Here is a 24,789-nt window from a genome sequence, read left to right as displayed (position 1 = left end):
AACAATTTTTTGAGTAAAATTTCAGCCTTCACTTTTGGAGAGTGAGTTCACACATTTAGTTCAGGTGTGTTTTGCAAACTAGATAGTGATAGTTTAGGTAGTTTTCTCAACCTCATGATAGTTTAGGTATGAAACAAAAAAAAAATGATATTTAGGGTGTCTTTTTACCCTTATCTCTAAGTTAATTTTAAAAAACAGGTTTAGAGTTTTTATTTATTTGGGGAGGTGGGGTGCGGTGGGGTGAGGAAGGGCATTTTGGATAGAGGAAAATGAGGGGACCAAAAGGTTGCGTGGGAAATGGTTAGGATTCTCTCTTTTGGAGTGCGTACGCTAGCTTTGTATGTGGGAATTGGGAAGATTGCAACATCTTTGCTTACTTTTTGCATACTTTAATTTGGAGGGCTATGCTTTTCTTTCTTTCTTGTCTACCCTCCCCACTCATCCAATATACTTTGTTTGGAGTTTATGCTCTATGCTTTTAGTTCTTTTTAGTTACGGAGCACCAAGTGACAAACTTGGTGATCATCATTTAAAAATTAGTTGAAAACAAAAAGAGAAGACATTTATTTTGCTACCGACCAAGATATGTGTCTTTCGAGTTGTTTGATTCAAAACCATGTTATCTTGAAATTACAACCAGAATTATAATTAAAGTTATCTATCCCCCTTCTATATGAAATCTATATGAAAATAGGGGCGGAGCTAGCATCGAAAGTACAGGATCGGTAGAATCATTAATTTTTGTCCAAATTATGTATATTTGTTGATAAATTCTTTTTTATTTTTTATTTTTTATATTTTTTATAGAGCCTTGATAAATTCACTGAATATGACATAATAAACTGCATAACTCATAAACTGCAAATCATGGATCAACCGCTGTATGGAATAGATAATCACATGATTGTGGTACACAATTTTTCTTGGTTTTAGCTAAAACTTTCAACCAAACACAAAATAGATTTAATCCCAAATTTATCTTTGGAATAACCCACATAATCCCTCCAACCAAACAACCCCTGATAAATTTGTTTGAATGGATAGAGTTATCTGATGTTGTTTCTTGTACTTCGATTATCTTATTTATTTGTGGTAGCTACTGCTCCTTTATTGTTTTATCATGGTCTTTTTTGCCGCTTTCGTTATTTTTATTTTCGTACGGCTTTGAATTGCTTGTCCTTATCTGACATTTTTTTTGCCATGCTTTCTCTTGAGCCGAGGGTCTTTCGGAAATAACCTCCATACCTTCCAAGGTTGGGGTAAAGTCTGCGTACACTTTACCCTCCCAGACCCCACATTGTGGGATTTCACTGGATATGTTGTTGGTGTTGTTGTTGGATAGAGTTATCTGACACTTGTGCTATTAAAAGTCTACACAGGAAAACACCACTGTTTTAAGTAACAATAGTTATCTGATCATAGTATCATGAGCTTCGACTTAATGTTCCTTCTGAAATTTTGATATTAGTTAAGTATTTGATTATAGTATCATGAGCTTAGACAATATTCTAGGTTTGATGCATGATGGCCATTTCTTAATGTGAATGCAAGGTATTTTTGTCTTCTGGATAATTGTATTCCCTGCTATCTTGCTCTTTTCTTTAGTAGAAAGCTTTGAAGTTTGATGCAGTACCAATTCATCCGCAGCTGGATAATTCCAGATAACCTAAGGAAATTAAAAAAAAACCTCAAAACAAAAAATGAATTTAAGTTCAAAGAATCTTTTGGTCAGCACGAGCATTTGCTATGTGTTCAAGAGCATATATTACTATAATTTTTTAGTGTTTCAACTTTTAACATATAAATAAATAAAAAGCTAAGATATGGTGCTGACGAATCACATGGATTTGGCCTTATTTTGCGTGTTACCTCAGCGGACACACTTTCCACACAAGCTGATCCCTTTTCATTATCATTATGAGAAAGAAAGGGTAGAAAATAATTATGTATGACCTTGCCAGAATTAGTTTTGTCTCCTATTGATTACCAATGACTTTAGTAACTCTAGATGAGCACTGGGGTAGGTTGGATTGAATATGAAAATTTGATTTGAATTTTGGATTTCGGATTTAAGAAATTAGAATTCAAACCCCAGTTTCAATAAGTTCAAATGATTGGTCTTTTGGTTCGAATGTCGATTTTTTTATTTTGAACCTATAAGTTGAGCTTCTTCTTTTGACAAATTAAGCATTCAAATAAAGTATTCACGTCAAATTACCTTAATAATTCCTCATTTGGACCACAATCATCAAAATGAAGTATTTCTGCTAGCAACGAAACCATTTTTTAAAAAAATTTCTAGCAACAAAGTTTTTACTCAACTTCAGCGTTCACAAATGCAGAAAGCGATGACTGCATGTGTGTATAAAGGACATATACTTGTCTAAAGTTAACAAATAATGATAATGTTAGTGAGATTTTCCATTACAAGCTAATCAAGGTAAGTGTTTGAATCATTAATTTAAGTGCGGAACAAGACTTGAACTGGAATAATATTTATAAATCGTTTGCTCTTTGTGTACATTATGAAGTATATTAGTCTCCATATTGAAAGCTCTTTAATTCAACTTACTCCTAAGAGAATCAATTAGATTTTGATAAAACGCAACCACCTAAGAATTTAGTACATGCAGTTCTTGTTTTAGGTAGCTATCATAGTGGTATAAAAACTAAAGAAAACAGAATAAAACTTTTTTTTTGGCAGTATAAGCCTTTCATTTTGTAATTAAAAACCTTATGAAAGGCTTAAGTTGATTGCTCAAAGGGTAAGCAGGAGAAATCAAAGTTAAGTAAAAGGTAGCTAATGCTAATAGAATAGGGTATCTTTCTTTGATCAAAGGCTGTGGCCGAAAGTAAAAAATTCAAAAGATATGTCAATGACAACATGTTAACGGATCGGATTCTCTCTTAATCAAAACTCCTTTTCAACTTTGAATTTTACAACTGTCTTTAGAAATCCTCATTGTGTCTGAGTATTGTCCCCTCTTATATTTTTTTTTAATAATCTTTTCCCTTCCGTCTTTCAGTATTAATTTTTATTCAAGCATGTCCTATAAATGAAGGCCTTAAGATAATTATGATAGATAAGGCTAATACTAAAATGCAGACGTTGATAACAAATAACTCTATCTATCATCAAAGGATGTGGTGCAGTGGATGAGGCTGCTTCTGCCTTAACCAGAGGTCTTGTGTTCGAACCCTAGTTATGAAGAAATTATTGATAGTGAGCAGTTCCCTCGAATGGGCCCTACGAGCGAGTCCGGGTCGGTCGACTCCAATGAAATACGGGACACCGGTGAAAAAATTATTAAAAAAAAAAAAAAAAAAGGACTCTATTACATTGGTTTCGGAAACCTAGAATAAATATATTTGTACACATGAGAATATTGAGTCTGGAAATGAAGAAACTCATAGTAGGGAGCCTTTCTTCTTTAATGAGCTCTATGTGGCTTGAATCTAAATTGGATATTCTTATGGATGGGCTTGCTGGGACTTATGGCAGATCACCATGAGTTCAGTAAAAAAATCTCCTGGTGAATCAATAAGAAAATCTGATATTGCCACAATTTTTGGCGAATTACCTGGGTTTAGTTCAAATTGTGTCCTAATTTTGGAATAAGTTGTTCATAGTTCTTGACGGGTCATCAGGACTTGCACTTAAAATTTCACTAACAAGTTTTTGCTTCAAAATTAATCCAAATTGTTCTAAATCAACTCCAAATTTGATATCCAATTTTGGTTGAATGAGAATTTACTGTTTAGCCAAAAAACAAACTGATATCCAACTTTTTAATATCAATTACAACAATTATGAACTATTAGATTCAACCCAAACCTTCAAAAACTATTAAATCTCTGTCTTCTTTAACAATTTTTTGCAAGCTCAACAAATTTAGTTGTGTATGCTCATCAGTGTTTTGTACATTTTCGGGGCGAGTCCCGGGGCGTACCAAAAATACTCCGGGGCACAAATGAAAGGCGCAGATCAATGGGGCGTACGCCCTATTCCGGGCACAAAAGCGTAAGCCCCGGGCGTTAAATTTGATTTTTATTGTTTTAAAAGTATTTTTGCTATAAATTATGATTTTTATTGTTGGTATAATGATGTTTATACTTTATATTATCATGTTTTCATGTTGTAGTGATTTTTCCTAAAATATATAAATAAATAAAGCAACTTTCATAGAAAATAACACTGTCATAAATAGTTTTTTTTAGATGATTATGCCTGAAATTGATATAATAGAGATTTCATAACACTACGTTCCTGAAGCAACTTTATCCATTTTTTGTCATTTCCCTTACACTTTTTTCCCATCTACTTCTTTGAATATATAAATAAAAGTCACAGCAAATATTAGTTGAGGTCGAGAAGGACTAATAGATCTAGAGATTGATGATGAAGTGGATGAAAATTTCATTTTAAAGATTATCTAGGCTATTATCGTTTTTTGTGTTGTTATCTTTCTCAAATAATATTTATAATAATTCTTTTTATATTATTGGTGACTTATTTGAATTTATTTTCAGAATTTTAATGAAAACTTTACATTTGCTTATTTTTTAGTAATAAAATTATAAAATTGAAGATATATGAAATATACGCCCCGTAGATTCATGGGACTTACGCCCCGTGTCTTGGGGCTTACGCCTCGCCCCATGTTGCAGAAAACGTCTCGCCTCACGCCCCCGTCTCTTCAAACACTGATGCTCGTAATGTACTGCAAGAAGAAGTATGATCGAAGGAGAAAAAGAAAAGGAAAAGAAAAAAAAAACAACCGGAGAAGAACAAGACCAAATTTTAGCGGTGTGCGTGCGCCAATGCTACCATAGCACAAATTTCTTTAATAGGATCAAAAAAACCATTAGTCCTTAGGGAGAACAGACGGTGAAATTTCTTGTTACTGAATCCCCTTACCCCCTGTTTGGATGGTTGTTTCCCATGGTTCACTAATATATAGTTTTTTACGAAATCATGGTTGTTTTCATTTTTCTTAAAAGATAACACATAAAAGTGCTTTAAACTTGGCTTTCTTTCAAAGATCTCTCAACTTTGGGTTTGATAAGTAGGCACCTCAACTTGTATAAAATTAAACACTTAAATACAAATGCTGATGTGATATTGACGTGGCCCTCTAAAATTTATGTACCACGTCAGTGCCATGCCAGCATTGTGTTTATATGTTCGACTTTTTACAAGTTGAGGCGCCTACTTGTGCACACTCAAAGTTGGAGGGCATACTTGTCAGCTGAGACCAAGTTTAAGTGCATGTTTATGTATGCCTTCTTAAAATTATACGGTATGGTGTTGTAAACCAGTTGTAATTCCGTGGTTATAAAATCATGAAAAAGTTCAATTTTTGTAACCACGGATTTAGTGGTTTTTGCATGGTTACGTATTTCATTTCTCCATTATACCCCCACCCTCCACCACTCCACCCCCACTCACCCCCACCCTGACCCCCACCCCACCCCACCCCAACTTCCCCACCCCTCTCTACCCTAATCACCACCCACTACCTCTCACCACCACCCAACCCCACCCCAAAAAGCCACTCACCCCCACCCAATACCTACTTATTTTTTAAAGTTCCTATTTTATCCTTTACCTGAGTTTTATTGATATATTTAAACTAATTTCTAATTAAGAGTATTTTAATAAACTTACAAGTTATTATACAATACCATATAGTCAAACCAAACAATACAAATATTATTAAACTACAACAAATGATGCAATCTATTCAAATTTTGTATTCATTAATACAATACAATACAACACCATACTATACCATACCATACTGTACATTAATGAACCACGGGAAACAACCATCCAAACAAACAGAGTGTTAATAAAAGGTTAAGGATTAGGGCTATTAGGCCCTGTTCCAGTCACAGGCCCAAATTCCCTCTAAATGAAGAATTGCTACAATGATACTTTTTTTTTTGCGTGGATTGTCCTTTATTTTGGGTGGTCTTTAAATTTTTGTCCTTCAAATTGGTCGTCTTTAAGTTTTATCCTTCGCCTAATGCTCCCAGATTGTGGGTCTTTAAGGCAGAATTTTGCTTTAAGGCAGAAATTTATAAATTCTGTCTATGTGCAAATTCTGTTTGTAAGGCCTAAATTCTATCTTAAGTACAAAAGTTAAAGACAACCATTTTGAGGCACAAAAATTAAAGACCATCCCCAGCGAAGGCTAATCCTGCAATTGCCCATTGTGATTAATTTGGGCCCAGACTTATGTTCCCCGGAGAAGTCCATTAAGCTGACTAGGCCTCCCCCCTTCTCTTCTCCGGTGTCTTTCTTCTAGTTCTTCAAGCAGCTAATTTCAGTTTTCTCACTATTCCAAATCCAACATATCTGAATTTCAATTCTTTATGAGAAAATTATGTTTCTTCCATCAATCTATCGCCTTTTCTTGGAAACTAATCCAACCAATAAGCCAATTTCATTACTCAAGATACTACATTTATCTACCACTTCATCATCATCAGCTGAAGAATTCTTGAATCTTTTATTCAAGAATAAAAATGGGTATGGTATGGAGAAAACACTGAATGTAGTAAGGGCTAAACTAGATGCTCGGTGTGTTGATGAAGTGTTAGAGAAATGCGCGGTTGATGATCCCCAAATAGGTCTCAGATTCTTCATTTGGGCTGGTCTTAATTCTAGCTATAGACATAGTAGTTATATGTTTAGTAGAGCTTATAAATTGCTTGAAGTTGATCGAAAACCACAAATTATTCAAGATGTTATTGAGGCTTATAGGGTGCAAAATTATGTCCCAAGTGCTAAGATGTTTAAGGTTATATTGAATTTGTGTAGAGAAGGAAAAGATGCAAACTTGGGCCTGTGGGTGTTGAGGAAAATGAAGGAGGCTAATTGTCGTCCAGACACGACAGTGTATAATGTAGTTATTCGATTATTATGTGAGAAGGGAGATATGGATGAGGCAATGGGGTTGATGAGAGAGATGGAGTTGATTGATCTTCATCCTGATATGATCACTTATGTCGTGATAATTAAGGGGTTGTGTGAGGTGGGTAGGTTGGAAGAAGCTTGTGGATTAACCAAAGCTATGAGGGGACATGAATGTGTGCCAAATACGGTTACCTATTCAGCTCTTCTTGACGGGATTTGTAGGTTCGGGAATTTGGAAAGGGCACTTGAGTTATTGAGAGAAATGGAAAAAGACGGTGGGCAGTGTAAGCCTAATGTTGTTACTTATACTACTGTGGTTCAAAATTTTGTTGAGAAAGGTCAGTCAATAGAGGCATTAAGTATTTTGGACCAAATGAGGGATTTTGGGTGTAAACCAAATAGGGTACTTGTCTGTACTTTGATTCAAGGTCTTTGCAAAGATGGACATGTGGAGGAAGCTCATAAAGTTATCAACAGAGTAGCTGAAAGTGGTATTCCACTTGATTCTTGCTACAGTTTTCTAGTTTTATCGCTGTTTCGGATTGGAAAACTCAAGGAGGCTGAAATGTTTTTTAGGAGAATGTTGACTGGTGGCCTAAAGCCTGACGGCTTGACCTCAAGCACAATAATACGATGGCTTTGTAAGGAAAGTCGGATACTTGATGGATATCACTTGATTGATGCGATTGAGCAGTCTGCAAGTGTATCTTCTATAGATTCTGATATTTATTCTATTCTTATGTCTGGACTATGCGAGGCAAATCATCTTGTAGAAGCTGCTAAGCTTGCTAGTGGGATGGTAGGGAAAGGAATTCAGCTTAAAGGCCCTTATGTTAAGAATGTAATTGAATGTCTTAGACGTTGTGGGAAAGAGGATTTAGCTTCAAACATTGGTAATATTAAGAGCTGATGAATGACCAAGATTGCATTAATACCTTGATCGTACTTGTGCTTTAGTGTTGTCAACAAACAGTAACCTCGCCATTGTGATTGACCCTCAGTTGTATTCTATATTCCACCTAATTGAATTCTCTCCAGTTTTGTTCAATAAATAAAACACATTAAGACTTCTAGTCAGGTTGGAATGATTGGATCCCAGCAGGAGAATCACTGAGGAATGCCCTTGAGCCTGAGTACTTAAATGATATTGGGTATCTTCCGTGATTCTCTGCATCTTCATCTGGAATTCTGTTGTAAATTTGATATGTTATCTACAAGGTTTTGTTCCACCACCCAGTTTTATTTTTTCTTCCAATGTGATTCAATTTATATTAGAGTGGTCTCAGCACAGCCTTCATCTATTTTTCTTGTTCCAGCATCTGTCAATTGTCACCACAATTCATGTCCACGTGTTGAAGCATACTTTTCAGTTTAACCTTTTGGTTCTAGTTCGCGTTGGGTTTAGTATCCTTGCACAGATAGAGATTTGTTTTTCCATGATCCGAGATATAATGTGAGACGAGTGTCTCGTGTTCAATTCTTCAATGCAGCATTTTCCATTTCAAGAAAAAAAAAAAAAAAGATGTAATGTGATGACGATTGAGTTTTCTAGCTTACTTGTGGTGGCATCTTGGTTATCATGTAAGTTTTGCAGTCTTTCTCAACCACCCCTCTGAGCAAAATAAATGACATGTGAAATACATTAACAATCAAGAAAGAATTTAAGTTACATACACTGATCTGTAAAAGAAGTTTTACACTATTAGTGCAATATGACCGGCTATAACAGGTTATTACTCTATTTTTCAGGTTACCATATTAGGCTTTCTATGTACAATTATCTATTGTTGTAGGCCAGTTTAACCTTGACTGTATCATAGTATATGTGATGTCGGTGCATAGAACTTAATGGTAAGTTGAATGCACTGACTAATTTGGATTTTGAAGTTCTTATCTTGAAATGTCTGCCTTTCTGGTTAGTAATTTTAGGCTGAACTACGAGTTCTATTCAATTGGTTGCGCATTAAGCAAGGATGGAGTACAGTTTCAAAAAAATAAGCAAGGATGGAGTACAATGGCAATAGAGTCCCACATGGTTTGCAAACTGGCTTTATGGGAGCAATTCATATAAAGCAGCAGCTCTATTCTGCACTTTGATCGAAGTCCACAGTCAGAATCCCAAAATCGACGACTCTCCTGTTGTGCATCTACAGTTAAGCAGTCCAGTTCAAATTCATGATGTTAGATTATGTTCAAGTCCATGATCATAAATTCCCTTTTTTTCGCTTTCTGTATTCTTTTCTGTTTTGAGGATCACCTGTTTTGAAAATAATATCTGTTCCAAATCTTATTGAAAGAAACATGGTTCTAAATATAATAAGAGGAGTGACCACTTTGTTTTCTTTTTGCAATAAGGGTTATTTTCTATCTAATTTTGTGCATGGTTTTGCTTTGCTATCGCTGTAACTCAAACAAGCAGAAGCTATTAGTCTATTTTCTTGCTTCAAATGCCCATTCCTGATGTATGTCTGAACTTACGAAACACAAACATTGCTGAAAAGAAAATTTCACCTACATTCGTGCCTCAATTGTAGTGTATAATGTATTGAATTACGTAGAGGGAATAGGATAGCATGTTGGAATTTTGTTTCAATTAGTAGCATATAGGTATATTTTAGAAGATTTTGGTTGCAATGGTAACCTAGTATATTTAAAGAAGAGAACTTGAGATATGGATAAATAGATTTTGTTATTTTCAGCTCAGTTGTCATTTGATCCCTCGTAATGTCGCTTGACAGGCTTCCAGACTCTGTTTGGGGGCAGGGGTCATTATTAGTTCACAAACTGATTTCAGTTCCACGAGTGTCAATGGAGGTGCTGGTTGCTTCCTGTATTGGGGGAGGAGACCTCCAACTGGTTTGTCTGTGTCTAGAGCTGCACATGACAAAGGGTGAACAAGTTATGTGCTTTCTGTACATACTTCTTTATTTTGTATGAGTCATGATAAGACTTGAGGATAACTTTTGAGTCAGTTACTTACTGGAAATTATTTGCTTTTAGATACTGCATGAGAAGGGCGGTTATTAGTTTTTGTTGAAAAGATAACATGTAGTTTCATGTTGCCTTGTGATGTTTTTTGTCCTTCAAAGAATGTATGCCCATCTAGTTTCTGCTCTTGCTATAAAGTTTTTTGGCAATCATATGATGCAATTATTTAGAGTTAACAGAAATCATACAACAACAACCTACACAGTGGATCCCGCAATGTGGGTCTGGAGTTAACAGAAATCATGAAGTTACAAATATTTGTTTATAGATTGTTAAGGTGCAATATTTGGTCAAGTGACCTTTATGCTAGCTAGATGTATTCTCTAAAGTGCGCCAAATTTTGCCATATATTTTTCATAGTCGTAATGCATCTGGGCTTTTGGACAATATATGTGGGGTGCAGTATACTTTCTGATGGTCTAACGTATTATAAAGAAGTGCAGATAATGCCACGTTGTGTATGTGGTTAGTTTATGATTTTAAGCACTTCCTCATCCTTGTTGTCTACGAGGAGATGATTTCCTTAAGATCTAGCAGGATTTGTTGACTCCACCTCATTTTGGTTATTGAAATAGAAATCAAGTGCATCATGTTTGTGTGACTTGGAAAGGATTGAATTTTTTTTTTTTTTTTTGGCCAAACTTAGTGTATATTAATTTATCTTGTAAAATATTGTCAGTCCACTTGAATAAAAGGATGTATGTCTGTTCAAGTATACCAATTTTGTGTATAGAATATACTCGATTCTCTTAGAACAGACAAGACCAGGAGAGGAAGATGGAGAACTTTTACTTATATTGTTACTTCTACGAGACTATGACTAGTAATCTCCTGCTCTTTTGGATCATCTCCCAATCGTAAGCGATTTAACCTTTATTTTGAAGGCAAAAATCTTCCCATTTGGTGTAAAGAAAAGTAGGATGAAGCTAACAAAGAAGTTTCAAAATAACAGCTTCTGTAAGATCAAGAATTCTGCTGATAAAAAAAAAATAAAAAAAATTCACCTATTCTGTCCTCCCAAACCAGCTTTCGTCCATTAAGCCTCACTTACTAAAATGGTATATGTGCTTAAATCCTTGCTTACAAGAACAAAATATCTCTTTACTATCGTGGTATTTCACCAGACTAAAATTGCATTTCAAGGAACTTCAAAACAACTTAGTTGAGGACAGGGCTACTGAAGCAAGTTCAGTCTTTGCTTGATGCACAAGTATGTCAGCATCTTCTGCATATCTCCATGCCCTCTCTTCCCCCTCTCTGGTGAGGATACATTATTTGTAATTAGGCTGTTCTCTATTTGTTATAGAGGGACAAAAATGGTAGTTTTGTACCTATTGGGAACCCTGGAAAGTTTTGAGGCACTTTATACATTTCATTTATAATTTAATCTTTTGTTACATCTTTTATATTTTTTATGAAATTTCTATTATATATGCATGTATTTGATTTTGAAATCAAAATATAGACAACAATTTGTACATGTTCTTACTTCCCTCTGAGTTCTCATTCCTTGCTCACTTTCCTCCTCCTTTGGCTTTGTGAGCTTTTTCACGCTTTTTTCCTACTAAGCATGGCAAGGGTAAGTTCTCTTTAGTTGAACTCTATGGGCTGCTGTGTTGGAGTTTATATTCTTTTACCCGTTTCCCCTATAAAAGGACAAAGCAAAGTATGATCTCAGAGAGTTAAGTTACTTGCACTGTGTAAGTTTGCTTTTTCAAATTCGCCACATTGCTTGGCTGTGCTGATCCTTGTATGGGAGTCGAGCTGTTTTTGTATCTCCAAACTCATTCATCCCCTTTGTTACTAGATTATTGATAGAAAACATTTTCTAATATTAGGTTCCCATGCGGGGGGGTTGAATTAGAGGTGAACTATATTTAGTTTATTATATGCAGTTTCACCTTGCATTTTTTGTGGAAAGACTATTTTCGGTTTGAGCTTGTGATTTCTTGGGTACACGATGGTAACTCAGGTGTATTGACAAATTTGGCCCCTTGCTTTCGGGTACTCGGTTACCTCTTTCCTATTTGTCAGACCAAATTTATGTATGTATATTATTGATTTTTATTGTTTTGGAACTTTGTGTTTCATCGTGTTTTGAGAATGTAGAATGTGAAGACTGTCGAAGACAACTCGGTTTCTACTGTAAAATGCATCTCGTAATTACCACAGTAGGTTGATGTAGATTTATAGACAAAGATAGTTGTTTGGAGGGAGAATCCAAGAACCAAACATATATCTGCAAAAGTGCAACTGCATAAAGGGTAGGCAACTGCATAAGTACACATTATACTTTGATCCTCTCCATGCATGTTCAAACAGACTGTGAGAAGTAGGACAGTGAGTCTGTTGTCTATGACACTACTGGAACATACCATGCTTCCTGTTCAACTTCTGGTCAAGCTTATTTCCATGTCAAATGGCATCTTTTTTTTTTTTTTCCTTTCTCAAATGTTGCAAACAAGATATTAAAAGATTTTGCAACAAAACAAATTACCAACATTTTGTTGTTTCCAGGTATGTAGATTTACCCCTCTTTAAAGTTAAATAAATCTTTATGATCACTTCCTAAAACGTGAATTTTGTTCAACCTTTAACCAAGTTTGCTACACAGAAAAGCAATACGACACCTATACAGATGGTAATGACTTATTTTTTCCAAATCCCTCAGTAGTATGAAAAAATCAAGAGGAACTATATTGGATATCGATGCATAATCTTTCAACTCTTTTTCTTTTTAAGAAAAGATAATAATAGGGTTCATTGCACGAGTCTATACGCTATGATACTAACTAGGGGCGGTGTCAATAGGAAAATCAAGAAGGCGGAGTTAATGATTTTCATTGTACATAGGAAGGGCGACCATCCAAGTGGTCCAACATTATAAAATATCTCAAATTTTTGTATGAATACAATATCGTGACAAGCTGATACATCAAAAAATGGAGCATCAAGTCGTATTATTATCTTTAATGGGTCTAGCTCAGACAAATTTTTACTACTACAATACTTACTTGGACAATATTAACGGGCAATAAAAAATTTCCATAAGTTAGTAACCTTACGAACTCGAAACTTGATTCCACAATTTGTTGTAATTAAATTTAAAATTTGCTCAAAAAATCTTGATACAAACTTTTACTACCTAAATAATAACACCGAAATTTATGAAGATAATTACTCCCTCTGTTTCAATTTATTTGAACCTATTTCCTTTTGGCCCCAGCGCTAAAATGAATAAGCTTCTTTCCTAATTTAAAACAAATTCACTTTATGAATGATTACAACCACACTAATTTTCAAGACTTATTTTGAACCACAAGTTTCAAAACCTTCCCTCTTTCTTAAACGCCGTGATAAATAAATGTATCATATAAATTAAAACGGAAGGAGTATAATTTTTTTCCTTTTAAAAAGAGGAGTACATGAGGAACCTAAGTGACAAAAAAGGAAAAGGAACCTAAGTGACTCTTCGAATAATTATGTGGCAACAAGCAGGTTACCCAATCAAATAAAAGGGCCCCTACCATAAAATACTAGGCTAAACGTGATTGGTGAATCTAAACCATTGGGTTTTGCACGTCACCATCTCATATATAAATCTTACTTTAAAACAATTTTATAATTAAAAAAGTTTGAAATATCGTGTCACACGGGGAACAATCTGAATTCTCAAGTAGAGTATCATCTAGGGTTCTTAAATTCCAAGTTATCTCAACTACTTTACCAATTCCGATCCAATTACTTTTTCCAAATCAAATCTCTCAACCATCTAGACAAGATCTTGACCGTCCGATTGATACCTTTTTCTTTGAATATGGTTGAAATTTGCAAACCCTACATCAATTTCAATCAAAGTTCAAACTTTTATTGCAATTTTAGCGTTTCTGATCCGTTTGACAGATATTTTACCTAAATTCAAGAAAAGGGTTGATTTGTTTGTGTGTTGATTTTGAAGCTATTTGGGGTTTATGTTTTCTGTTTGAATTATAGGTCAAAGTTTGTGGTTTTATCTTGAATTTTGAGTTTTGTTTGTCAGTGGGTTGTGTAAAATCTTTTTTTTTATTTTCTTTAGTTAGTGGGTTGTGAATCTTGTTTTTCCCTCTTTTGTTGTGATCAGTGGGTAGTGTAAATTTTCTTTTTTTATTTCCTTCAGTAAGTGGGGGGTGTGAATCTTGTTTTTCCCTCTTTTGTTGTGATCAGCGGGTTGTATAGATTTTTTTTTTTTTTTTTAATTTCCTTTAGTAAGTGGGGTGCGAATCTTGGTTTTTCGCTCTTTTTGGCGATCAGTCGGTTGGATAGATCTTTTTTATTTTTATTTTCAAGTATTATCATGTATATAGAGGAAGAGAAGGGAGGAGAGTTGGAGACTAGGGAGGAGGAGGAGGTGGTGGTGGGTGGAGTGGTAGAGAAGGCAGAGAAATTGACTACTGATGGTAAGGTGTTGTGTAGTAGTGGCAAGAATGCTATTGTTGTGTTGGATGTGAGGAGGGTTATGGTTGGAGTTGGTGCTCGGGCCTTGTTTTATCCGACACTTCTGTATAATGTTGTTAGGAACAAGATTCAGGTGGAGTTTCGCTGGTGGGACTGGATTGATGAGGTATAACACTTTTTGTCATCCTGGCTTAATGTATACACTTGTAATGAATGCCTTATTGCTGTTGCCCCCCCCCCCCCCCTCCCCTCCCCTCCCTTAAATGTATACACTTGTAGTGAATTTTGTGGTCTTTTTATCTTGATCCATGTTGATGTGCAAATGATTTAGGTATGCTTCAATAGTTTAGATAAGTTGGGATGTTTTTGTTTACAATGTCCAATCCGTATTGCGTATTTGGATGCTAACTCACGTAATGTGTTGATAAATTTTTCAACTAGTTATCTTAGAAATTCATGCTAATTAATTGTCATCTGACACTTTGTCTGGAAATTTCAGTTATATTAAGGTTGATTGCTTTGATTGCTGATGCTGACCTGTTATAACATCTTGCCGAACTTCTAAGTCATGAATAATGAATAATAGTACTATATGCATGATTATTCAGAAAATAAGGGGTGGAACTGAATTTTGTAGAAATATCAATCGCTCAATTTCTATCTGGAAGAGCATGTCCTTAGACATTCTTGTCAGTAATAAAAAAGTCATGTTATAGATCTTTATAGTACTTTGTATCAAATGCATTAGAAAGATGGTTAAACTTGTCTGTCTTAGGAATGATAAGATGATGACACCTGGGACGTAATATGTTTCCTGATAATCTGCTTAAAGAAGCTTGCCTCTAATCACTGATCAGTGAGAGGTGGCAAAAGAAGCATCGTTAATTATCCAGGAAGATGGACCAATAGTAAACATGTTCAGCTCTTCTTTTCTTTTCCCTGCTATAATTTTAGTTACTGTCACTATGGTCATCCCAGATTACTCTCACATTTATTTCTTGGTTTCCTGAAAATTTATTTACTTTCTTTGGCCAGGAAGTTTCTCTAATATTCTAATTATTTTGCAATGTCATGCACCAAAAAGGTGACTTGAGATCCTCCTTTATCTAGTACAAGTTGAAATTGATCAGAAAGCTAGTTCTATCCCCACTCTAGAGCGACATCCTCTTGAATACAAGAACTTCAATGTTCAGCATTCCATCGTGGTCGAATGAAGAGGCCTGGTTTTGGAGGGAGTACGTATAGTGATATTGATGTTGCTCATATCTATTACGTGTTTTATTTGTTCAAGGTTGTAGCATGTCTAGTATATGTGCAGTGAGGTAAATGAGGTGCTTGTCGGGATCTTAAGAAATGTTCGCTTACATCTTAAACTTATAAATGATAGAAGCTGCAATGCTTTTTTCATAACTCCATGTGCATCTATCTTCATATTGGAGACTAAGTTTGTGGTGTATGTGTTCACCATCTTGGAAGACCGGATATAAGTTGATTTGATGTTCATGTTCTTTCAATTCATTCGTAGTGAATAATTGGTTGATCCTTTGTAATCCAATATATTTACTGTATAACAAGATTGTATTACTGACTTAATCTCCTCTTTAGTTTGTGTTATTAGGTGCTGTCCCTTTCCAATCTGATGTGAAAAGGCTAAAGGAACTTGGTGTCTCCGGTGTTGTCACCCTTAATGAGCCCTATGAGACTTTAGTTCCAACTTCGTTATATGAGGTTAGGTTTTTAACTTATGATATTTGTTTTACTATTTTTAGGTTTTTAACTTATGATATTTGTTTTATTCTTTTTTCTATGCTTCACTTAAAGGAAAGGTATCCAAAACAAAACGCAAAAAAAAAAAGGCAGTCAGTCTTCATTCAATTCTCACCTTCATGCCCCTTCGCCTTATTTCTTCTGTACCCTTTTGCTTTGATCTTTCTATTGTGCTCAACTTAAAACAGAAGTCAGCCTTTCCTTAGCTAAATCTATTAAAAAAAATCAAGTGTTACTTTTCTTTTTTCACATTAGTGTTATCTGTTACTTCTTGCAGGCTCATGGTATTCGTCATTTGGTTCTCCCCACAAGAGATTACTTATTTGCCCCATCACTGAACAATATATGTCAAGCAGTAGAGTTCATCCGTGGTGAGTACATTCTCATCAGTTGGTCTCCCTTTTTTGTTAATATGTTGATTTTACACTGTTGTCAACATTCTTGACCTTAATTTCCTGGATGCTTTTACCATTTTGTCATGACATCACAGTCACTTACCATCTTGAGATTCATCTAATTTGTCCATACTCTGGAACTATGAGCACAGTCTCCATCATATCAAAAATGACACTGCACACACAGTCTGAAGGTCGAAGTGTCCAATTCTTGGGTTGATATGGATTTTTCGATAATCAAATTTTATGTTTGAACCTAGACAATAGTACTTTAAACTACGTGTTTATTAAATAAAAAATGTTTTACAAATTCAAATGTCATGTCATGGTTAAGGAAAAGTCAACAAAACTGTGGTCCAGTCTATATTTGTTTGATTTACAAAATTATGATTTTGTCACTTACAATTGGGGCTGAAGGAGTACATTTGTTAAGTTGTTGGTCTTCTATTTGGATATAGTACTTTTGAGGTATCCGTCACTTTATATATTGACTTGTTTTCTCTTTTGTTGCTTCCTATGGAAACAAATAAGGGTGAATACAAAATTCTGTAAATTACCCATGGTTTGATAAATTTCTCTGTTATTCCTAGTGTCTTCTCTCCTCTTCCTTCCTTTGTACGTACCTAATCAAGATTGAGCCTCTACACCTTTCCCCTGCCAGAAACTAAAGAAAAATCTAAAAGATTGTTTAGAGTACTGCCAAAGGAGGATTTACTAGTAGGTTAAGCCTTTATGTAAACTTTTCTTGTTTGTTTTGAAGAAAACGCTTCCAATGGACAAAGTACATACGTGCACTGCAAGGCTGGTCGAGGACGTAGCACGACCATTGTCTTATGCTACTTGGTGGGTAAATTAAGGCTTGTTTGAATGGATTATTTAAGGATCACTACCCATTTTCTTTCTAAAATTTCTTTTGGTTTATAGGTTAAGTACAAGCAGATGACACCAAATGATGCATATAACTATGTGAAGTCCATCCGTCCAAGGGTGCTTTTGGCCTCTACCCAGCGACAGGTGTCTAAGAGATTTGCCTCATATTTTGATCCTTTTTATTTTAGATGCATGATTTTTCTCCCTTAATGAGATTGACGGTAGATACTTCAGTTGACCTGGTTTTATTTTTCTGGCTATTGTTGCTGACTCTAGTTTTCCACTAATAATCAGGCTGTCGAAGAATTCTACCATCTTATGGTGAAAAAGACATACAGTTCAAGCCCGTTAACTAGTCTGATCTCAAGGAGCTCAAAGTTCTTGGCTAGACGGAATTTGTTAGCGTTCGATGATGGTGCTGTAGTTGTGATAACCGAAGCAGATCTAGATGGATATGATTCGAGCGTTGACTCTAGGGTGGCTGGATCTGAGATTTGGGCTGATTTGAATTTGATTTACAGGGTTCGAGTTGCTGGTGGGGCAGCCTTAGCAAGACTATCATGTATGTGGCTTCGCTGCCACACCGACCAGAAGATTCCGAATCAGAAGCTGAATGCAGAAAGCGAGCAGCTGGAAAGTTTTACTGTAGATATACATGTGTTCTCTTAAGTTAAAAGTCGTACATATTTTCTTCAGTACATAAAGATGCTACAAGGTGCCTACTGTTTCAGCTTTTTCTCTACCAAAAAACTTGACGTTCTCAATGTAAATATGATATATCTCAAGTTTCAAATGAGAAGTTTAAGAGTATATGTATATATACCTTTATGCAAAATTTGAACTTTCATGATGTAGCTTACCACCTATTAGAATATTTTGTGGTTCCTTAACGGGGGATTTGCAACTCAGATCATATATAGATATGCCTAAGGTTTGCATATAAATTCTTGGTCTGTTTATTCACTCAGCTAGAACCACCTTTTTTCTCCTTTTCTGTTTATCTCCAGCAACTGCAACTAACTATTTGCCATTGTACTTGGTGCTTCAACGTATTCTCTTCTTATATTATTGAACTTAACTTGCTTGTTATTGAGGTATTGTTGCTGTTGTGGGTGTATTACATTAAGCAGTTTAAAAAGAGGGCAACATTCTAATTGTGGAGCTGAATGAGAATGAATACAGAAGAATCAATACCATGTTCCCTAATGGAATGTTTGACTGATCCATTCTGGATAGTTGTAACATGGAAAACCCACGAAAAGCACCACTTATTTGTTCCTATCCCAAAACCTGAAGTGACTGAGTTACTTTTAAGGCTCAGTGGAGGACTTAAAGCAACAACTTCCTTAGTGCATGCTTTTTGGTGGTGCTCTATCAACTAAATATGGAGCAACATATTGTTGCATCTTTTTGAATGTCCATTCAAAGATGATATCCTTGTAACTTTACAAATTGCACTTTCCCAGTTTTATCTAAGGTTTCCAGTCCAAACAAATCCTCCAGATAAACATTAGTCTACCAAAAGAGTAAATGGAAAAACATTAAAATTCATAGACCAAAAAAAACAGTAAAATTGAACATCCTTCTTGTCTTGCTATCTCCAAAGGACTTTCCCTTTTCAGGTAATCTCTTTATGTTATAGGTCGCGGAGAGCATGCCATTCAACAAGAAGATTTTTGAAGTGAAGAGATTGGTTCCCGGTGGTAGTTAGATCAATGCATTATTGCTTCAAGAGAAACTCCTATCGAAATTTATTATGATTCTTTAGTTACGGTATTTTATGAAATTTATGCACGCAAGTAAAAGGTCAAAAAAAATCTTTTTATATATATCTGAATCACTGTTGATCGTTCTTTATTAATTATAGAGAAACCGCAGAAAGTTATATACAATGCCAAATTGCCAATGCGGAATATTTAGAAAGTAAGACTTAACTTGTGCCCGCTCATCATTGAAAGTTGTAAATGATATTTTCACCACATTTCAATACCCAAAGGCCACAGGGAACAATCAACTTGCTATCAATTATCTCAAACTTGCTAATACATTGATAAGCACTACTAATCATCATATCTAACAAAACACGTGATAGAGATTTAAGATATTATATCCCAAAACCTAAACTAATAAGATTACTTGAAGACACTTTAGTAGTAGTGTCTTTTTTTCTATTGTCCTTAACAAGAGTGTTTTAATCAGTGGAACACTTGAGCAGCAGCTTTATTCTTTGGTGCACCATCAATCAAATATGGGGCAACATATTGTTGCATTTCTTGAATATCCATTCCAAGATGATATCCTGGTAACTTTATGAACTTCACTTTTCCAGCTTTATCCAATGTTTGCAATCCAAACGAGTCCTCTAGATAAAGATTAGTCTGCCAAAAAAAAGTAAAAGAAAAAAAAATGTTACTACTCCTAAAATGTAACATGGTTTGATTTTAAATTAAAGTACAAATCGGAAAATATATTACCTGTTGTGGTCGCAAAATTTGTGAGTAGGTTCCATCTTGATAAAAGCCAAACCAAGAACTTTCTCTTGGAGTTATAACTTCATCATTTTCAAACTGTAAAAATATTAAAATAAAATGGGATTATTTAATAAGTAAATTAATTGATTTAATAAATAAACAAGAAGAGTAACATGTACCATGATAAGAACAAGGTTCTGCAAGCTGGTGAAACGTTGCTTATAGATGGGATTAGTTGCATTAGAAATTTCATTGTTAAGCTTTGGCAGATACCTACAACCTCTTAAATATCCAGCAATATCCTGAGAGAATAAATAAAAGACCAATTTAAGGAAATGTTTAAAAATTAATTTTAAATAAGATAAATAAAAATAAAAACAAAAAGATGTACAAAGAAACAAGAATTACTCACATTTGGAAGCTTGGTATAGCCACTAGGAGCATAGTGAGACTAAAATTTGCATATAAAACTCAAAAGTTAGAAAATAATAAATAAATTGAAATTTGAAAAAAAAAATTAAGAGAGCTTTTGGAAATAGTATACTTGAACATAGTCGGAGTATATTCCAACTCCAGATACACCACCAGCTCCGGCACACCAAGGACCACCCTATCAATTAAAATACACAAATTATAATTATAATTGTAATTCGTAATTGTTATTGTTATGGATAATTATCCACACTAACAGTACTGTAAATAACTTTTATACTATTATTGCAATTTAACTTTTGATAACATGTTAGTTGTCATTGTAACGAGATTATCAGATTTACTTATCACAGAGACTCACACTAACAGTACGATAGTTTTATATTTACAAAACATAACTTTTATACAAAATTTTATGATATTTTTTAAATTTTTTTTTTTTTTTAAATATATTTTTAATTATTTTTTTTTTTTTTAAAAAATCATTTTTTTAAAAAATATATATTTTTTTTTTAAATTAATGTATGAAAGTTATGAAATTGTATATCTCGCTCAAGACTTAAAAGTTTGTATGGAAACGGTATGAAAAATGTATGAAATATGTATATCACGTTCAAGGATTAAAAAATTCGCTCAAAATTGTGTGTATGAAAACAATATGAAATTTGTATCTTGCTCATGTCTTAAAATTTCATCACATTTCCGTGTATAAAGTTCATGTTTTTAAATTAATACAACTACAATAACATTGTATACAACTTTGATACAATATTGACTTAAAATAATATTTTTGTGTATGAAATTTTTATATCTTAAAAAGTTCGCTCAAATTTTATGTATATATATGTGACTTAAAATTCTATTCTTATGAGAATAGTTGTGTGTATATTTCAAGACTTAGAATTTCATTCACATTTTTTGTATATAAAGTTCATATTGGTTTCGGAAAATTAATACAACTACAATAACATTGTAACAATTTTCATACAATATTCAAGGCTTAAAGTTTTCGCTCAAAATTTTGTATATGAAAATTATATTAAAAATTTCGCACACACATACATATTTCATACATTTTTCATACAACTTTCATATTAAATTTGAGGTAATTTTTTAAGCCTTTGAGCCAAAAAAAAAATTAAAAATTTTTTAAAAAATATATATAAAAATTATTTTTTAAAAAATAAAAATATTTTTTTAAAAAAATATTTTTTTATAAAAAATATATATATTTTCTGGAAAAAAAAAAAACGAAAAATATATGAAAATCCGTCATGTTTCGTAATATGTCGTTATGTTTTGTAAATAAGGAAAAGCGTCGTTACGTTTCGTAAATATTTCTCATGTATATATACGTAGTTTTCCCTTAAAGAAAGCTGTTTTGTAAATATAATTTTTTATATCATCGATATATAGGACTTAAAATTCTATTCTTATTGTTGTTGTTTTGTTTTTTTATCCGTTTCTTGGTATCCATATTAGGGTCTGATTAAATTTGGATTCGCACGAAAAATCTCACATTAGGAGTAATGTGTTTCCTAACAAGGGCACTCCAACCTAGAACTCATACTCGAGACCTCTTATTATTGGTATCGTTGTTCTTACTACTACTTGCAAGTTACAAAATTACATACAGCGCAGACAGGAGCAGAAGCAACACCAGCATTAGGTCCACCAATTGAGATAAAATTCTTGACCTGTGGCACAATTAAGTTCCAAAAAAAAGAAAAAATCACAAAAAGGATGAAACATGAATATATGAATATAAAAAGAAAAAGCTATTGTTAAAATTTAATAGTGATAAAATTCTCACCGGTGGTGCCCCATCACAGAACTCTATAAGCCCTCTGGCTACCATATTTCCCTGAAAATACATGAATAATTGGATTTTCCATAAATAACATTTAGATTGCCACACATTAAATGAAAAAACACAAGGAAAAAGTAAGACATACACATTTATTATTATAGATGAATCATGAATATTTACCTGTGAGAGACCAACTAAGTTGTAACCTTGTTGAAGTTCCTTCATTCCCTTCACCTGTAATTTAATCCAGCCCTTTCAATAGGTTTTTTTTTTTTTTTTTTTTTTTTTTTAAATCCTGAAGAGGCACCAAAAAAAGAAAGGAAAAGAATAATCTAGTGAAGGGTTATTACCTTTTCACACGCAATTTGAACCTACAAAGTACAGCATGGGCAAAAAAACAAAGGCACGGATTACAATTCACAAGAATTTTATGCAGTGAATAATCCAATCAAAAATAACTAGTAAACAATATGAATCACTACTTTATATCAACTGTTACCTGATTTTCTAGAGGCATATTGTAGGAATCATACGGTCCATTTCCAATTTCTCTACCAAAAACATCCATACAATAAATGATAGTAGTAGTAATAATAATATAACAATATATACTACTACTTATTATAGAGTAGAAATTAAGCGATTATCGAGTATATGCTGATAACAACCATAATAACAAGGTTTAACTTATGTATACTGACAATGTCAAACATTTTTTCTTCTTACCAAAAAAAATATCAAACTTTTTTCTTGCACAAACATGTTAATTCGCTACAATAACAAGTGTTCTTAATTACACTATCAGTGCATATAAGTACAATCCTTATAATAATGACAGTTATAAGGAATTTGGAGGAGTTCCGAAAATATGATTTTAGATTCTTGTTTCATGCAAGAGAAGAGGACAACTTCGAATTAAAAAAAATAATATTAAAGTTGAAGTTGAAAAGGAATATCTAAAAAAACAAATTAGTAACATACAAGCATTGACCATTTGATCTTGACAAGAGGCTGAGTTGTGTCGTATAAAATGTACTTCCTGCATCAATGCAAGACTGTCCAAGCCCTACCATGAAAAAAAAAAACTCGTAATTCTCCTTTCCTCAACAAATAAAAGGAACAAAATGCATAATATATGTTTGAAAAAATAAAAGATTACCATGCAATACTATGAAAGGAGTAGAAGAAGAAAAACATATGGAACAGAAGATTGAAATGATAAAGATAATGAAAGTTTCTGAACATAAATAAGCCATTTGAGCTTCTTTTTTTCTCTTATTCTTTTTTCTCTCTCTATGTATAATTGTTTCTTCTTTGTTTAAATCTTTTGCAAGGAAGAAATTGAGAAATGTGCAAGCCATCAGCTTTAGTAAGTTGGATATATATACGACCAATTCTGGAGCAATCAGTGTGGGGACAGATTTTGATATTTACTTTATTTGTCTTTGAACAATTTTTCTATTTTTTTGGATGAGTTTGATTTTGCCAATTTTGGATATCCCATCAATCTACTTGATTTGTTACCTTGTAAATGAAATTGTAATCATATCTAATTATTAAAGGGACTTTTCGTTATTAGCACGTCTAATTTTTTGACAAATGAAGAAAAAAATACAAAATAAAAACATTTAATGCCTTATGCATTTCGTTTCCTACCCAATATACGTCGCTCAGTAGGAGGGGTATATTTCAAATTTGTTCAGGGAGCAAGATTTAACTTATAAGGAGTGATTAAGTAGATTTGTTTATGAAATTTGTACAAAATTTCAACTTTAACTTCAACTTCATATACAACTTCATATCATGATTTCAAATTCCAAATTCTCAAAAAAAGGCATGATTTGGAATTCCGAATCATGATTTCAAATTTTTTTAAATGTAAAAGTTGACCCATAAGTTATATTTTATAAAAAAAAGATCCGTAAGTTTGTAAATATATTTAACAACCATGTTTCTCAACCATTTATATCAAATATAAATAAAGAACGGCAAGTTGGCAGTATATTCATTCAACTATTTCTTTTCATGTACAAATAAAAACAATTGATTAAAAAAAATTGAGTTTAAAGCAATATATAAAACTGTCATAAAAAAGAAATAAAAGAAAAAGAGAACAGATGTACGGAAAGAAGGAACAATCAGATCCAGCAGGATAACTTTATGTACTAATTAATGAGAGAAAGGAAATTTTACTTAATTTGCTCACTCATTTGAAGAACCCAAACTAAAATCTAAAAAAATGAAACCTTTTAGTTATGATAATCAGTATATAGAATTAAAAATTATTTTCAAGTCTTTTTAATACAAAAAGATATAATTTTCTTCCATATTAGCAAGTTTTTATTTCAATATCTGAAGTCACAATTAATTATAATCTTTAGCAAAATTCTTTTTTTTTTTTTGGTTTCCCACCAGGTGTCCGGTACCCGCATTGGAGCCCGACTATATTCGGATTCGAGTCGTGTAGGGCCGGGGGGGGGGGGGGGGGGGGGAAGCACTCCTACCAAGGATTTTTCCATACCTAGGGCTTGAACTCGAGACCTCTGGTAGGGAGGAGCAGCCCCATCTGTTGCACCGCATCCTTTGATGGTAGCAAAATTCTTCTTATAACCACTCGAAAATTACTACATGTATAACAAAGTTACAATTAATATTAAGAAAATTTCATTGTTTCCTTATATAGTCATGATACTACGAATG

The 24,789-nt window shown here is 33.6% G+C and overlaps 3 protein-coding genes across 3 annotated transcripts; 2 read left to right on the top strand and 1 right to left on the bottom strand.

Moving 5' to 3' along the window:
- Positions 1 to 6,312: 6,312 nt before the first annotated feature.
- Positions 6,313 to 9,272, top strand: LOC132030333 (pentatricopeptide repeat-containing protein At5g47360). The gene is made up of 2 exons (XM_059419918.1): positions 6,313 to 8,503; positions 8,843 to 9,272. The coding sequence occupies exon 1, from the start codon at positions 6,390 to 6,392 to the stop codon at positions 7,830 to 7,832; it is 1,443 nt and encodes a 480-aa protein (XP_059275901.1). The 5' UTR covers positions 6,313 to 6,389; the 3' UTR covers positions 7,833 to 8,503; positions 8,843 to 9,272.
- A 4,268-nt stretch (positions 9,273 to 13,540) lies between these two features.
- LOC132030332 (phosphatidylglycerophosphate phosphatase PTPMT1-like) lies at positions 13,541 to 18,339 on the top strand. Its single transcript, XM_059419917.1, has 6 exons — positions 13,541 to 14,510; positions 15,950 to 16,072; positions 16,389 to 16,482; positions 17,267 to 17,349; positions 17,431 to 17,520; positions 17,671 to 18,339. Exons 1-6 carry the CDS (start codon positions 14,244 to 14,246, stop codon positions 18,043 to 18,045), a joined length of 1,032 nt encoding a protein of 343 aa, XP_059275900.1. The 5' UTR covers positions 13,541 to 14,243; the 3' UTR covers positions 18,046 to 18,339.
- A 1,041-nt stretch (positions 18,340 to 19,380) lies between these two features.
- On the bottom strand, positions 19,381 to 23,425 carry LOC132069426 (uncharacterized). The gene is made up of 12 exons (XM_059462771.1): positions 23,249 to 23,425; positions 23,071 to 23,155; positions 22,589 to 22,640; positions 22,440 to 22,460; positions 22,270 to 22,323; positions 22,093 to 22,143; positions 21,914 to 21,976; positions 20,392 to 20,457; positions 20,260 to 20,298; positions 20,027 to 20,149; positions 19,851 to 19,943; positions 19,381 to 19,754 (listed from the first exon to the last, which is right to left on the bottom strand). Exons 1-12 carry the CDS (start codon positions 23,343 to 23,345, stop codon positions 19,572 to 19,574), a joined length of 927 nt encoding a protein of 308 aa, XP_059318754.1. The 5' UTR covers positions 23,346 to 23,425; the 3' UTR covers positions 19,381 to 19,571.
- Between the last annotated feature and the right edge of the window lie 1,364 nt (positions 23,426 to 24,789).

This window comes from Lycium ferocissimum, chromosome 9 (genome assembly GCF_029784015.1).
Source record: "Lycium ferocissimum isolate CSIRO_LF1 chromosome 9, AGI_CSIRO_Lferr_CH_V1, whole genome shotgun sequence".
NCBI lineage: Eukaryota > Viridiplantae > Streptophyta > Magnoliopsida > Solanales > Solanaceae > Lycium > Lycium ferocissimum.
This window is presented reverse-complemented; position numbering and strand designations above follow the sequence as displayed.

Bases quoted from the DNA above. Each gene is read 5' to 3' on its own strand.
- LOC132069426 (XM_059462771.1), bottom strand. From the start codon at position 23,345: ATGGCTTATTTATGTTCAGAAACTTTCATTATCTTTATCATTTCAATC. The intron at 22,461-22,588 runs GTAACAGTTGAT...TGTACTTTGTAG, and splicing joins ATATGCCTCTAGAAAATCAG to GTTCAAATTGCGTGTGAAAA. The intron at 19,755-19,850 runs GTAATATATTTT...TTTTTTTGGCAG, and splicing joins AAATTTTGCGACCACAACAG to ACTAATCTTTATCTAGAGGA.
- LOC132030332 (XM_059419917.1), top strand. From the start codon at position 14,244: ATGTATATAGAGGAAGAGAAGGGAGGAGAGTTGGAGACTAGGGAGGAG. The intron at 16,483-17,266 runs GTGAGTACATTC...TTTGTTTTGAAG, and splicing joins AGCAGTAGAGTTCATCCGTG to AAAACGCTTCCAATGGACAA. The intron at 17,521-17,670 runs GTGTCTAAGAGA...ACTAATAATCAG, and splicing joins TGGCCTCTACCCAGCGACAG to GCTGTCGAAGAATTCTACCA.
- LOC132030333 (XM_059419918.1), top strand. From the start codon at position 6,390: ATGTTTCTTCCATCAATCTATCGCCTTTTCTTGGAAACTAATCCAACC.